A 15,329-nucleotide genomic window follows, 5' to 3' on the forward strand; every position below is an offset into this window, starting at 1 on the left:
TAACGCTTACCATTTATTTAGTTAGAAGAGCCGCAACGTTAACCCATCACATGGGCCAAACATTTCCTCAGGCTCCACGGGCTTCGGCAGCTTGCTTTAACCTTGATCATGCTTGGATCTTAAAAAGCATCTTGAAGATGTAAAGATAAAGGCAATACAACTTACTCCTTTGTTGTGCCTAATCTGAGCCACGGTGGAACTAACAAACAACAGTGCAGCCAGGACTACAGTCTACTTTATGTAACAAGGACAACAGTACAACAAAGATCAGGCTTTACCCAATCGGGAGTAGTCAGTAACTGGGCTTAGCTAATGATAATGAAAGGTTGCTAAAAGCAAAGAAATCCAGCTCCAGCTGAAAAGTAGCCAGGAGGGAAAATTAGCCAGCCTCCATCTAACTTTTTTTTTTGAAAAACAGGATAGATCAGAAAGACTTCCCATTTTCACAACGCACTGGCAAGTGGAGACCTTTAGACGTATCTGAAAATTAAAGACTAATGGAAGCTCACCTCCAGAAGAAAACTCATCTAGCACATTTTAAGAAAGCCACTTAGGAGAAAGTTCAAGATACCAGCAGTAGTTGCAGCATCTACAGCATTCTCACAAAAGCGCAAGCATGCCGTACTGTTACCTGTGCCAGGATCAGCCGACGCTCTTGTACATGGGCTGTCGGGAAGTTCTCTGGCCTCTTTTAAACTGAAAATGAGCTGTATAAAAAAGCAGTTTGTCGAGTACATTGGACGGTTTGGCAAGGCAATAATCAAGAGGAATTTTTCTGTGTATAATGTCCGTTAGAAAGGAGGTTAAAAATCTGTAAAGACAAACTTTAATAAAACTCGCACGTTTGTTTTAGCTCAACAGGCACAGATACAGACACGCGAGCACCGCTCGCCTGATGTTGTAAATGGCCTTACAGATTAGCAAATGACCTAACTGATTAGCGAAACCAAGGTAGTGCCAGAATACATAAATACGGAAGCCAAAAAACCCATACAACATTTTCTGTTTTGTAGTGGCAACTGTTTCATGTTAGGTAAGGTTTTACCCGAGAATATCAACTTTGGTCTGGGTGTCTTACAAGAATAGAGCTCGGTTAAAATATGGCAGCAATCTAGGAAGTTTAAAACATGCCCCTTTTCCTACCATGATAAGATGCATGTTCTACAGGACTGGACCATACCTTGGTATAAGAAGGCACCTTCAGCTAGGTATGGCTATGCACGTGAGTTATCCGCCAATCTGTGGCTATTACTCGAGGAACTTTAAATTAAAAGTTAGTTAATTGTTAGTTAGTTGTAAGCACAGTGGTACGAAAGTGGGTGAACAGTTTTCCTTGAATGTGCCTTTCAAATAAGAACGGGGAGGGTGGAGAACTGTCTTGCAGATGATAGAAAAGAAATGCTAAAATACTAGTCACAGAAAGTACGATAAAGCGACAGAGCCGGGGCTGAGCTCCCTAATTGGTAGATTTTGCATCACACAAGTTGAAATATAGAAATGTTTCATACAAATGTGTGTGATACATCAATAAAACACCTACCAGAGCATACCATGAACACAGACTGCTGGACTGTATCACAGCCAAAGGCCTGTTCCTTTTCGCTAGGGGCAGAACAGGTTGGTGACGCAGGATGTGCACAGCCCGGCTCTCCAGGGGCACCAGCGGGGCTTCAGAGCGCTCCCAGGAACAGCACATTACTTCCAGCTGTTTCAGGACAGGACCGGCAAGCCTTGCAATCAAGTGGCAGACACAGCCACCTCTCTTCTTTCATACCTTCCACTTCCATTTAAAATAAAAACCTGTACATTTCTCAAAGTTATATAGGATGCAGCAAGTTCCCTTCGTCTACCTATGTTTGATCAAGTTCTAGTTCCTTTCATGATGCTCCTTCCTCACTGAATGCCCTCAAGGTTCCGCTTGCCAAGATGACCTGTATTACATACTGCATAGATCTTCTCCAGACAAATGCTAAAATAACAATGCACAGCATCAGAGAAACAGATCCCTTCTGCCAAAGGACGGAATAAAGCGATCTACAAGAAACAAGCCTTTTTGGTCTGAACGTCTCAATAAACAAGAAATCAGCTACAGACGCATGGCTTTGACGCTAACTAAAAAGATCGCTGTAAGTTACAGAAAGGTAGCTGCTCTTCTTAAGTGCTCCCCCTGACCAAACGAAAGAAGATGGGAAGACGCTGAAGACATTAAGACCCTCAAAGGACTGACCAAATCCCAAACAACATTCAAAGATTCTGAGGCAGGACTCACCATTTAGATCTTTATCGTCTCGCTAATCTTCATATATTACGAATTGCGCTTTAGAAATTCCTGAATTATTTGCCTCAGCTATTGCATGCTCCTGCTAATCTTTGCCGTGTCGTAGCCACCTGAAATTTGCAAAAGCTTCCATGGATTCAAAACATGTACAAATAAAGTCTGTGAGCACATGAAAGATTGGAGAGGAAAGAGAGGCTTTGCCGAAGCAGACCCAGAAGGTCCATCGTCAAGTACGCACCGTGTCTAACCACGGCCCGAGTCTGCCAGCCTAGCTGACAAAGTGGTTTCAACGCAGAAACGTAGCGCCGAGCCCACTGCCACTACCACAAAGGTTTACTTAGCACTGTTCCCTCAATCACACAGGAGAGATGCACGAGCTAGATCTGAATCCTGTTGGGGTACCAAAAGCAAAGCACCTTTGGCAGCACAGGTCTCGGAGAAAAGCCAGGTCGATGAGCCTGCACGGTTCAGACTGCGGCTGGTCCCCCAAGCCTGCTGTGGTACTGCTGTGCCATACTGCAGTCGGCAGCGTGGACTTACCTTCTGAAAGAGTAACAAAAGCCTGCAGGATTTTATTCGAAATGGCTGCCCATTCCTACCTCCTTTTTCACAATTTCACAATTACACCAAATAATTTAAGTCCGTGAGGATTGGCAATGAGGGACTGCTTGATTCTTCTCTGTTTAACATTTGTATCTGATTCTAGTTCTGTGTGTTGTATGTAGTTGTTCTTGTTCTTCTCCAACCCTTTTAAGTTCCAAGAACATGTGAACACAAAGCACAAACAGGAATTTGAGAAGCTGAGAGATGTTGAAAAAAAGGCAGAACAGTGAAGGGGAACGGAGCTGCTCTTTCATCCTCAGCCCACAGTGTCGAAAACCTCAACGTTCACTAGGCAATGCATTGGCTTGTAAGGATTTGTATAATATTAAAAGCGGGGAAAAACATACAAGCAAATGGATTAAACTACAGAACAATTATTCTCAGATGGACCAACCACATTATCTTCAAGACAGAGGGGAATCCTTGGATGTGTCAAAACACATCCGACCAAGAGAACTGCCTTCAAACTGCATTAATTGCAACCAGTAGGAGGAAGAAAACAGTATCGGTCATTGGCAGAATTTAGCTATTACTCAGAAAGAAATAGGACCCAAACTTTAAACAGAAGCTGTATGGACAGCCGAGCCTTAATTACAGCTTAGAACATTAAAGTCATATGAGTATTTCTATTAACATCTCATGTCCCACAATACCTTACCAAATTATGTAGAGCTCAGACTCGTTTCCACTTAAATCAGTATGAACTTTGCCCTTGGTTTAAGGAAGGAAAAAACATTTTGCAACATTTCTTGACGAGAACACTTTGTGGCCGAGTTCTGTTCTCCTAGATGAAAGCACACATGTGCTGCTCTTGGCAGAGAAACTGCGTGTATGACTCTGGTGGCGTATTTCAGCAAAACATTTAAATGCTTTCTTTTCAAACAGCTCAGTCAAAACTGCCTCTTTCAAAAGCTACCGTAGGCTAGAGTTACCTGGAGAAGATTTGTAAACAATCAACACAGGGGTACTGTACCTTCTGTATGGACATCAGGAAGCATATCGGTGGGATGTTGCACTACAGCTGATCGCCTGTACACCATGTGGATTCTTCCCTTTTCCTCTTCCATTTGCTTTCCTCTTTCCAAAGGCTCAATGAAGTATTCATCCTTATCAGTTCTTATCATTCCAGCCTGATGAGGAAGAGAGAAAGCACGCCAGTATGTCATTTCAGTGCCTAAAGACCAGGCCCGATGCTTTAAAAGCAAGTATCAAGAGGGGCAAAGCACAGAACGCTCAGCAATTACTGTACTGTAAGACTCGAATTACCGCTGGGTTTCCTTTGCAGGGACTTCTTGCCAGAGGCGATATCCCTCTGCACTCTGGCGATGTTCGACTGGCTGAGGCCACTGTTCAAAGGCATTAAGAGAAGATCTTGTATGTGTATGAGATACATTACCCCTTCAAAAACACAACTAAGAGCAAAGCCATGTAGGAGCTCACCATTTGTACGTTATGCACAGCTGTTCTGTAATCTAAGCATGGCACGCTGAGCGCTGCGTACTGCAATGTTCTGCTAATCCCTGACCCATATATGTTCTGAATGAACCCCTTAAGGCTCAGGCCCTTCATTTTATTTCATTAAAATCAGCAGAAGCCATATGGTTTCCTACTTAAATGAACACATACTGTTCCATCCTGTAACTACGTAGCTATTGACAGTTCTTCAAAACCTTTCCCTTTTATGTCTTCCGCCTGTAAAAGCTGCGGGACAGATTTGCAGACAAGGCAGATTTATCCTGGTGATTACCACCATTAAACTCGCTGGAGTAAGTCACACCTGCGTAAGCCCAGTTTAAGGGAAGAGAGACTCATGCTGAGGAGGAAAAATTTCTTTGCTGGCACTTGGATATAAATCACAGTAAATAATGGTGAAGGAAATCTGGCAATACACTCAAGGAAACAGTCACTTAAAAACCCCTGCGTATGCCTAAGGAGAGCAAGACTACACTTCTTCCAGCACAGCTAGTGAAAGCAAGAACATCATGTAGGAGAAAAATGGATACACAGTATTGGAAAAAACTGGAAAACACCAATGGGATATGTATTTTGAGGAATTAATATCAAAGACAGTAACATACAAAACACGAATCTTCGTATAAAACGTAGCAGAGCAACTGCTAACAAGCATTATCCTTAAGACCTTGCTTTTACGCAATTTTTGCAAGCGAGCGGCACGGGGCCGGCTCCCGGAGCGCTTCCCCTGACCCCACCAGCCCCACCGAGGCGGGTTCTGCAGCAGAGGCGGTCTCGCTGCGGGCAGAGCGAGCCTGCCCGGGGACCGCAGCGTGCCGGGGCCCGTCCTGCACAGCCTCTGCGGCGGCGCTGGGACCGACGATGGTGGCCGGGCCGGCGCGTCCCACGTGTCGGGGCAAACACCCCACAGCCAGCCTACAGAAAAACTCCTGCAGACTTTTTGCTCCAGACTTGAGGCGTGAGCTCTGCTCAGCTAAAAACCAAGGTGTGCGAAACCTCCTGCTCTCATCCCACCTGCATCAGCTCCACAGGGGAGCTTAGGTCTTGCACGTATACATAGCAGGGCAGGATATACCTTCAGCTACAGCCGCCGCTTGCTCCCTATCAGCTGAGCGACGCATTGGTTTTTCCCATAAACCAAAAAAAACCCTACAAGAGAGCTCAGTTACCGCAACGTTGTACCTACACGACATGTAAGGTGGGAATTACAGTTATGGCTTTGAGTGCAACCATAGACACATACAAAGTATGAACCAAACAAAAAAAAAAAAAACCACGAACCGAAAAACAACCAAAGGAGACGATCCTGACAGTTCTGCAACTGCTCCAGGGCCTCCCCAGCCCCGCTGGAGAGGTACAGTTGCAATCCTATACTGCAGCTTTGAATGCCAGCAAGCTTATTTATAGCAATGCTACACAGATTTTTTTTTTTTTCCCCCAACAAATGGAGATTATCATAGTCCAAGCTTAGATAATTTGTCAAATACAAGTAGACAGAATTGTGAACGTATATGACAGAGTATAAAAATTAATATTTTAATAAAAATATTCAACATGTCACAAACAGTACTTCACCACAGGCTTTCCATGCTCTGGGTGTTTTCCTACATCTACACTCAAATTTTCAGTTAATGAATTTCTTCAAATATTGGCTAAAGTACATAGATCTAAATACTACATTCTTCCTTCGTTTGCATTACGTGAGCAGCAGTAATAAGCGAGATTTTTGGTTGGAATAACTCAGGTTAGCATCACAAGTCAGTTTTTCATGTGGCTAGTACACATAATTAGGCTGGGAATTAACAAGTCCCCTTTGCATGTTAATGGCTTATTTGCTTGCCATTTTTCTGAGCAAAACTAAGTTCCGTTACCTACAGTTACTATGTTACTGGTGTAGACCTTGTCTTGGCATACACATTTTTTGTAAATAACCCATTTTCTATGAAGCTGTTGCCTGCAAGTTACAAGTAGTTCTACCCAAAAGCAGGGCTCAGTGCAAAAGCGAAGCTTGGCTTCACTTTCTAGCTTCAACGTCTATGCTTTTTCTTGTCTGTGTTAAATCTACAAAGAAAGAGCCACAATTATATTTTTGAGAATGGGTGTGCCTTGCTGTAAAAGGAATATAAGAATAATCTGCAAGCACCAAGCACGGTTTCCATTTCCACAACTCTCCATAAAACACTTTGACAGACCTAACGCATTCCACCCCCCTTCAGCCACAACTCATTGTCTGCTCCTCAAAAGCCGCCGAACCTCACAGACGCTGATAACCCGGCCGTATCAATACGAGACTGAAACAGTTGCTATTTTAAAAGTCTAATTACTCATTAAGAGGAACGGTACCCAAAGCCAATATCCCATTTCACCTAATCATGCTAAACTAACCACGTGGTTCAGCAGACAAAAAAATGCAAATTTACGGGGGACCTTTCCCTGCAAACACACCTGGCACCTAAGCCTGCAGGGCTCCTGGCGTGCTCCCGCCCGGCACGACGACTGCAGCACACCCCGGGCGTTTCGGAAGGACTCTCCTTGCCTTGGCACACAGCTGGAATCACACACAGGATCAGGTCCTGTCCCCGTTCCAACCTGGATCCCACTGCAGTCAGACTGTATCTCATAACCACCTCTCTTTTTTCTTTTAAAACAGCTTTTATGGGTGATTATTTATACAGACTTAAGGTGTATCTCTACCTTTTGTTCATCTTGATGGCAGTGGCTAACTCCACCAATTTCAGCGGATTTGAACTGCGTCGAGGGGATTCGCACTCCTAATCATGAACAAACGTGACACAATTTCTCCGCAAAAATCGCAAACGGAGCCGAAGGGCTGGATTTCCAACCGGCCGTCGCCAACGCAGGGTTCCTAGAGCAGCATCTCCCGCAGACCCCGTGAGAGAGCAATGACCGGACCCCCAGTACGACTCGCAACCTCCCCCGGCACAGCAGAGAAGTTTATTAAAAAGACACCGTCCAACGGCTCACACAGGCTGAAGGTGCACACACAGACCCTCCACCACACGCGGCGATGTGCTTTTTGGCAGAACAGTGTTCCCCACCGTCCCAAGAGAGAAAGGAAAAATGACAGCCGAGAGCAGACAAAGGGCCAAACCTGAAGGGCTGATGAAGGAAAAATCCCTTCCACACCTTTTAGCCTTGTTTTACTCTTTGCTTCATTTGCAGGTATGATTTTGTACCATCTGTGTGGAAACGGTATACGTTTCACGTGCTTTCAAATAATTAATTTGCCCACACTTTTGAGACACTCAGCCTTGCTTCGCCTCACCACTACAGTAAACAGTACAAATATTAATGTGCTTTGTCTGACACTTAATACATAAGAGTTAAAATTACTATAGTGGCGTTATCTTACAAAACACGTTGTAAATGACAGCAGACAAATTTTTATAAATACTGATTTTTTTTTCCTTTTATTGGAAAAATGAGATTTAGAATCAACAGGGACAGTTTAGGTCCATTTTAACAGCCTACGGGCAAGCTGTTCCAGCTTGCTTTCCATTCTGACTTCCCCCCCCCCCCCCCCCCCCCAAATTTCATCAATAAAAACAGCTTGAAATTTTCCAAAAGAATGGAGAAAGAGGGGCATATGCAGGTATTGCATTTTCAAGTGAATCTTCACTGCAAACTCTACTGTCAACCCAGCATTTTCTTCCCCACCAGCCAGAGAGAAAAGCAAGCAGGTGTTTAGAGCACATATTTTTAAAGGCTCACTTGGAGAAAAGACTGCGGTGGATTTTCAAGAAAGAAGTATGTAGTGGAAATTTTTTTTTCCACAAAAGCACATTTATGCAGCAACACAGGAAAGCATAGTCTGAAATCTTGGAATGCTATTAATGCTACTACTTTTTCTTATAAATTAACAATGTTCAAAATTTCCACCAACTGAAGGGTGCAGTTGGAAATCTGTGCTTCTGTGAAGTTTATCTAGAACTGTCCTCATTATTCTTCAAATGTGAAAACGGGAACACAAGAAAACTACCAAAAGCAAAAAGAAGCCTTTGTGGCACAGCGGCTGGAAATAAACCCGCCTGTTCTCAGCACCGTTTCAACCTTGACTGAGACTCGGGGGAGGCGGATTAACTTCTCAGCTTTCCTACAGACTCACTTCTCCCATTTTTAAAAGGGCAGCAAGTTCCCCCCCCGGAGGGGTGTCACAGGGGAAACCTGCTGAAGGTCTGTCGTGTGCACCCGCCTTGCTGCGCAACACCTACAATTGTCTTTAAATGACTCGCGACCATTAATGCATTTCATCCCTGCAGCTCTCTTCGTCCTCCTCAGTCCCGAAGTAATGGTGCGTAGCAAACTGAGGGAAAACCTTTCCGCTGAATTAAACCGATGCAGGAGCAAGTCCTGCCGGAGTTCATAATAAAAGGTAACTGGGAGCAAGGCCAAATCTAGTCTGGCGCAGGCAGCCCACCCAGGAGGACTTCCCAGAGGACAGCAAACGGTGCATGCTTTACTGGACAACCAACTGATAAAGCAAAACCTGGAAAAATGCCTTTCTTTTTTTCCCCCCCAAATGCAAAAAGGTGCAGACAATAATAAGGGAATTACAAACAATATAAAGCCTTGAGCAAATAACCTACAAGGGCAGGTTAAACTAAGGAATCACTTACTGAGCCAAAATCAACAGCATTTAAGGGGGAACATGATTCCGTATAAATATGCATGGGGTATTAGCTGCAAGAGAGGAAAGAACCATTCATTCAGAGAGCACAACAGAGAACTGTGGAGTGACCATTAAGAATGGATACATTTAACTTCAATATTAGAGTAAACATTACGGGTGGGATTTTCAAAAGTATTTTAGGAAGTTAAATGCCCCATTTCTAGTGGTTTGCAAAAAGGGCAAGTCATTTAATTCTCAGGTGTGTTTTGAAAAGCCCACCCTCAGATGTCAGAAAGTGAAAGAGTTTGTTTAGCAAGGCATCAGAGTCACACTGTTGGCCATTATCAAGTCAAGTGCTGCTAACACTTGCCACCGAGTGTTACTGGAGAGTAGGAAATGCTTCGGGTTGTTCACGTCTACAGTGCATCTATTTTACAAAATCAAGCCACGACAGAATATCCCCATCCTACCTATCATCTGACGTTCAATGCAACAAGGTCAGTAAATGCTCTCATTTTCTGATGCCAGTCTCCGCTGCCCACCTCTATCCCAAGTTCTGGTTTTTTTCCTTCTTACTCCCTCTGATAGACCGGATGTGGTGCCCCCAAACATGAAAGCTTCTTTTTCTCATGCATCTCCCTCGACAAAACACTCATTTGCCTATGAAAAAAGCTTGACAAAAGTTAGGTTTCTGAAGTGCCGAGACCTCTATCTACAGTAAGACATCAATCATGTCTTACTCTTCCCGCTCCTGCCCTGTCTGTACCGGCTCCCTCCTGCCTCTCACTGAACTCCCTCAGCTCTTCGCAGCAGGAGCTGTCTTCATGACCTGTGTCTGCACAGCATGTAGCACGGTAGGACACCTGATCCATCAGTAGATGCTGGTACAAACCATACGCTACAGGCACACTGTCAGTTGAGACCAGGTGTTACATGCATCTGTCTGCGTTCAAAGGCTAGAAAAGAACACTGAACAACTCAAGAGATGTGACCAGAATGATTCAAGGAGTCCACGTTTAGAGCAGATCCATGTGTGCTGTAGCACCAGCAACCACTGCATCCTCTAACGCCATCAGCGCGTACTGTTTGATGCTAAAGGAATTGCAAATAGAGAGGCTTTGACACGCTGGGAATGCACATAAAGCGAGGTCTGTAGGAGGAGTCAGGCTCCGGGACAATCGAGCACCACTTCACAGACTTCTCTGCCGTACAGCGGTGGCCAACGCAGGCTCCAAGGGAAAGAGCAAGAGGAAGCGAGACGCGGCGCGGCGGCTCTTCCCCCGGGCGCTTTCCCGGCCTCCAGCCTAGGAGCCTTCTCCGCAGGAAAGCGGGACCGGCGCGACCCCCTGCGCTGCGGAGGGCGAGCCGGCTCCCCGGGGGCAGCAGGGCCAGCCCAACCACAGCGACGCAGGGCAGCCTGCCCCGCGCGCGCAGCCAAGCTCCGCACCGCTGAACCTCACCAGCGAGGAGCGCGGAGGGCGGCAGGGTGACTGAACCGTGCCGCTTAGCCAGCGCTCCATCAGAAACAGCACAATAATTAACAAGAAAAGAGGGTGCGCAGTGGTTTCAGTGACCTGGTGTCACACACCCCTGGGACAGAGTTAACTCTCCCTTTTTCTCCGTAAATCTCCAGCTAGCGCTGCTCCGTGACAGCTGTTGGCTGCCTTCCTCTGAGCAATGCTCCGAGACTCCTGAGGGACACAAACCAGCAAGGTTTAGCTTTCAATCGGAAGGGGTCAGAGTTGGTGGTGGTGGGGAAACACAGGGAATCTTAAAGGATACAGCGGGAGAAGTCCTCCATTTTTCAAGGTTGGCCTGTGAAGGTTCAGGATGCGTTTCCCGACACTGTTTGTGGATGAGCACCTAGCTGAAGCTGCAGCCAGTGAGGCAGAGATCCCTCTTTGCCCCGCCAGCCAGGGTGGCACCAGCACCACGACCACACGGAGCTCTACCTACTTCCAGCCACAAGCGTTCCTCTGCTGCCCGTTTTCCTATCACTAAAAATGTATACGTTTAAGTAGAATGGCATGGAATGACAGCTAAATACCCACAGGTTCAACTATTTTCCATTGACTTAAAGGCAGTGAGCAAGTGCACAATGTAATAACTACTTTCAGTGAAAAACGCCTTCATCCCAGTATTTTTGTGGCTTTGCTATTAGTTTGATCTATGTATGCACTTATCTTCACAATAAGATATTTCAGCTAGTATCTGTATTTTGAAAACCCTGCATTTTTGTAAGACATCATGAATCTACCACAGAAAAGGTAGTAATACCAATTACGTTTTAAACAGCCCTTAGGTGCCCTTGTACTACACAGAAATAGTTTCTCAAATGTTGACATGATTCTCTGAGGAACTGAGGCATTAAGTGGCAGCTATTTCTCCTAAGCTAGCTTCGAACAGTGAGAGAACTGAACTTGTACGGCTGCTTTCAGCAAATCAGAAATACAATATTGAAATATTTGCAAATTGTGACATGGCTGCTCCCAGACCGATGTGGCATGCACGGGAGTAAAGTGTAAAGACTAAGAGCAGTTCTGTTGCCAAGCTGGTTTTGTAGGCTGCTCGCATCAGGTTTCTCCCTCTTAGTTTGTTTTGGTGTTTTTTTTTTTTTTAAAATATCTTTCTTTTTTACTTACGTGAGAAAGAAAAGAGATCACATTCTAGAATGTCCCCTAGAAGGATAAACTGTTTCTCGCACCACACCTGCTCTCTCTGCTTTATTCAAGCTTTTCTAACCAATTCCTTTGTCGCCAGACTTGCTGCAGGCTTTAGAACTCTGAATTTTTTGTTTATTTTTGTGTTTTGTCCTTTCTCCCCTTCCAGCTAGAAACTAGGAGCAATTTGCAAGTACTTTTCTGGCGGGTAATCGGGATTGCATCTTTAATCCATGCCTTGTACAAACGGAGGACAAGCAGCCCTGCACTGCATTAGATGCCCCAGGCCCAGCGGCTGGAGCCAGCTCTGGAGCACGGCCTGCAAACCCCTGCCCACGGCGCACGCCGTGCTTGACGTCCCTCTTCAGAGGATAAACGTCCAGCGCCGCGCTCTTCTGACAGCCGGAGCACACAGACAGGCTACACGCCGTGCTGACTAGCCTTGTATTCCTCTGCAAGAGCGCACGCTCTTGGATTAAACGCCTGTTCGCCTGCTTTCAGTTGCTTTTATGAAGACACAGAGCCTTTGCGCGACACTGAATACAATGAACAGGGAGCTCGAGTCCTTCACAGTATCCTGAAGTGAAATGTTTACCTATTTGATGTGGCTTTCTTGCAACTGACCATTATACAGGCTTTTAGCAAAATGGTTACTGCTCCGGCTGAATACACGATAGACCTGCTTTATCTGTACCTGAGGCATAAAAACTATCTTAAAAAAGTCAGTCATCCAGTCTATAATTGATTATTCTGCACCGCGAGGGATACGTGATCAATAGAGCTTCACTGCACCCCCCTGCATGCGAATCTTCATTGGTGTTACAGGCGCCTTTTAGCTGGCTTAGGATACGTACACCCTTCTGTAGCAGAGAGAGCAATTTGGAAATACCACGTACTGTGTCTTTACTGTGAAGATTTGAAGCAGGGGGGATTAAAAGCTTAGAAAACTGAAATTTAACATCACATTCAAGGCTCTATGTTCATCTCTAAATGGAGTAGGTTGTCAATAATGTGAGAAGCAGATTAATAAGCAGACCGGAGTTTGCTCAGCAGTAGGAGGTTGCATGAAGTCGGACTGCAGTAATGGTCTTGGGTAAGAAACGAGCAAACTACATACAGAAAAGAATCAGCAATAAGCACCTTCCGAGGCTCCGAGGATGCACCTTCCTTCTAGAAGAAAGTTCCAGCTTGGGACCGTTCAGCAGCATAGAGGTGCAAACACGGAGTAATAAAAACGGGCTGTGTAGTTGGACTCTACCTAGGAGGGAAGTAGAAATGAGAAGAAGGTAACAGCTCTCACCAGAGCACGTGTGGAAGCAGGCATGTGTGAAGGAGCCAGCCAGATGCCTTCCAGTCCAAGGACAGCTAAGAATCTGGTGGGAAAAGGGAAAACTGCCTGCACAAGACAGCCGCCCCTGTTTTAGGGGAGAGACTACGCTCAGGAGGTTGAGTCTCTTGCTTAGAAGAGTAAGATCTAAATCCGATGACTGCAACCAACACGGGCAAACACAGTGACGAGTTTTGACTGCAAGATGTACACCAAGACTTCCAGAGGCCACGACTGTTCAGATCGGCTGTCACCTGAGCGCGAGCAAAGGGTCTGGAACTACCCCAGGTCAGGGGAGCAGGGCCCAGATACCCCTAGCTCTGTGACACGACACGCCTCACTGTTCTATGAGCGTGTATGACCGCTACAGAGGGTTGCAGCCTGTGTTCAAAGAGGAAACAAGCCCGCTTAGAAAGAGGGTCCTCCACCACCTTGACGTTCGTCCCTATAAGCAGAGGAGGAAACTCTCCTTTCACGGAACAGACAGGGCCTCTCAGGCTACGTATCGGCCGGTGCTGCGCGTCAGCCCTCCGGCCTCGCCGGGTGCAACTGTCGTCTGCTCCAAACCAAGACATTGCTCCAAGTGGAACAGTGTAGGCAATGCTGTCCTGACACACGCTCGTTCTGAAGGAAAGGAAAAGGAAGCGGATACTGGCAGCAGCAAGTCCGAGAAAGAATCAAGACAAGCAGTGACATATTGTCCAAGCTTGCAAAAATGCAAAGGAATTACTCCCCTCCTCCTGGAGATTTCTCCAAACCTTTTTTTTTCTTCCATTCTTCAAAGCACGTGGTGGGGGCAGAAGAGGGCTTTATTTGACGGAGGGCAGCCGAGTACCATTCTCTCTCACGAAGACCAACAGAGGTGCTACATAACGAAAAGGGACGCTGCGTACGCCAAGTCTAGTTTCACCTCCCACCAGCATTTTTTAAGAGTACCCAAGACGGACTCCCAACACCCTGGTTTCCTCCACAGGAACTAAATGAATCCATCTCCACACATGCCTTAAAAAGTAAGTGCAGAAATACGTACAGCATCCGTAAGTGTCAGAATTGGGATATCCGAATCTATTCTCACTTCGGGCCACAAATCGCTTCTTTGGCTCGTAAAAAAATCTCTTAAGAGATTCTCCACACGTGGTAAGTTGAAATGAGACAGTTGCTTGCACAGACCCGCATAGTTTCAGCTACTGTCATCATTTATTTCACCCGCCACCAATGCCGACCGCCAGAACCGCAGCTAAAGGACTCAATGGTCAAAGCAACACGAAGCTGCTGCCTCCCAGGAAACGCTTTCTTCTGACCATTCTATCGATGAAATTGGAAAGTGTTTCAGAGCTCTCCCCCCACCCCTCTTATTTCTCCCTTTTTCCCTGTCGGACAATCGCAGGTGGCTGACAGCTCTATCCTGCCGCTAACTAAATAGAAGCCCTATTGAAAAGCATCAAGAGCTCTGTGTTCCCTCAATTTAATATCCCAGCACCAGCCAAGCAGACACTGCACCCTGCCAAGACAAACATATGGGACTTGGCAAAAGGGGCGGGGGGCAGTTTCTGGAGACAGCCCTCCAGTCTAAACTTCTTAAGGAGTCGATATAAACATGCTTTTATGAAAAAGGTGCTGCCTCGTCTAAAAACACAGATTCAGCGCAAAAACACTACTACCTTTCACCCTCTCTGTTAGTTTAAGGTGTGTTCAGTTCAATGACTGTGCAAAACCTGCGTCACAGCTACCTGCTGCTCGCTTTTTTAATCCAAAGACGAAAACTTTTTGGAGTCGCACCGAACACTGGTTGATTTATTGGAAGAAAAATCCAAGCAAAGAAGGATGCTTTGCCTGCAGCCCATTTCCCTTTGCGCGCCTCCACCAAAACAGAGCTACGGTGGGTGGAAATTGATTATAAGTTTCCTACACGTGTAGCTCCAGGGTTATACCTTCAATTCACTGGGCGGATATTATTTCTCATGCCACATGGGATCCATATTTTGTGAAGAATCTACTGATTCTCCGGGCTGCTTCTTCCAAAATACTCTAGAAACTTCTGAAGCTGTAGAGTTTGCCCCACGATGCCCCTCTTCAGTTCGAGCCTATCAACTGGAGCGCTACTCTCCAGAATTTCTTCATGCGCCAGGTACGAATCTCCCTGTTTAGGTACGAACACCCAGCAAAACGCCTCACACGGCGTTATCTCACGCTAACGCAGCGTTACGAGGGCAGGCTGCCACCTCCCAGTACGTGGACGGTGTCTTTTTCCAGCCTCTGCTGCAAAGAGGCACCTGATCTCAAGGATCAGGCGGGCAAGCTGACTCCGAGCCTGAGCCAGGCAGCACCTGCGTGCACCCCTTGCTCCGTGGACAAGGA

General features: G+C 46.0%; 1 protein-coding gene across 1 annotated transcript in view; it reads right to left on the reverse strand.

Annotated features, from left to right (window-relative positions):
• The window catches only part of ADAMTS3 (ADAM metallopeptidase with thrombospondin type 1 motif 3), a 128,123-nt gene that overhangs the window by 81,895 nt on the left and 30,899 nt on the right, over nucleotides 1-15,329 (reverse strand). Inside the window, exon 4 of the mRNA XM_075150490.1 lies at nucleotides 3,855-4,011. Within this exon, the coding sequence (XP_075006591.1) occupies nucleotides 3,855-4,011 (157 nt within the window). The remainder of the gene's footprint in view (nucleotides 1-3,854; nucleotides 4,012-15,329) is intronic.

Source organism: Calonectris borealis, chromosome 4, assembly GCF_964195595.1.
Source record: "Calonectris borealis chromosome 4, bCalBor7.hap1.2, whole genome shotgun sequence".
NCBI classification, from domain to species: Eukaryota; Metazoa; Chordata; class Aves; order Procellariiformes; family Procellariidae; genus Calonectris; species Calonectris borealis.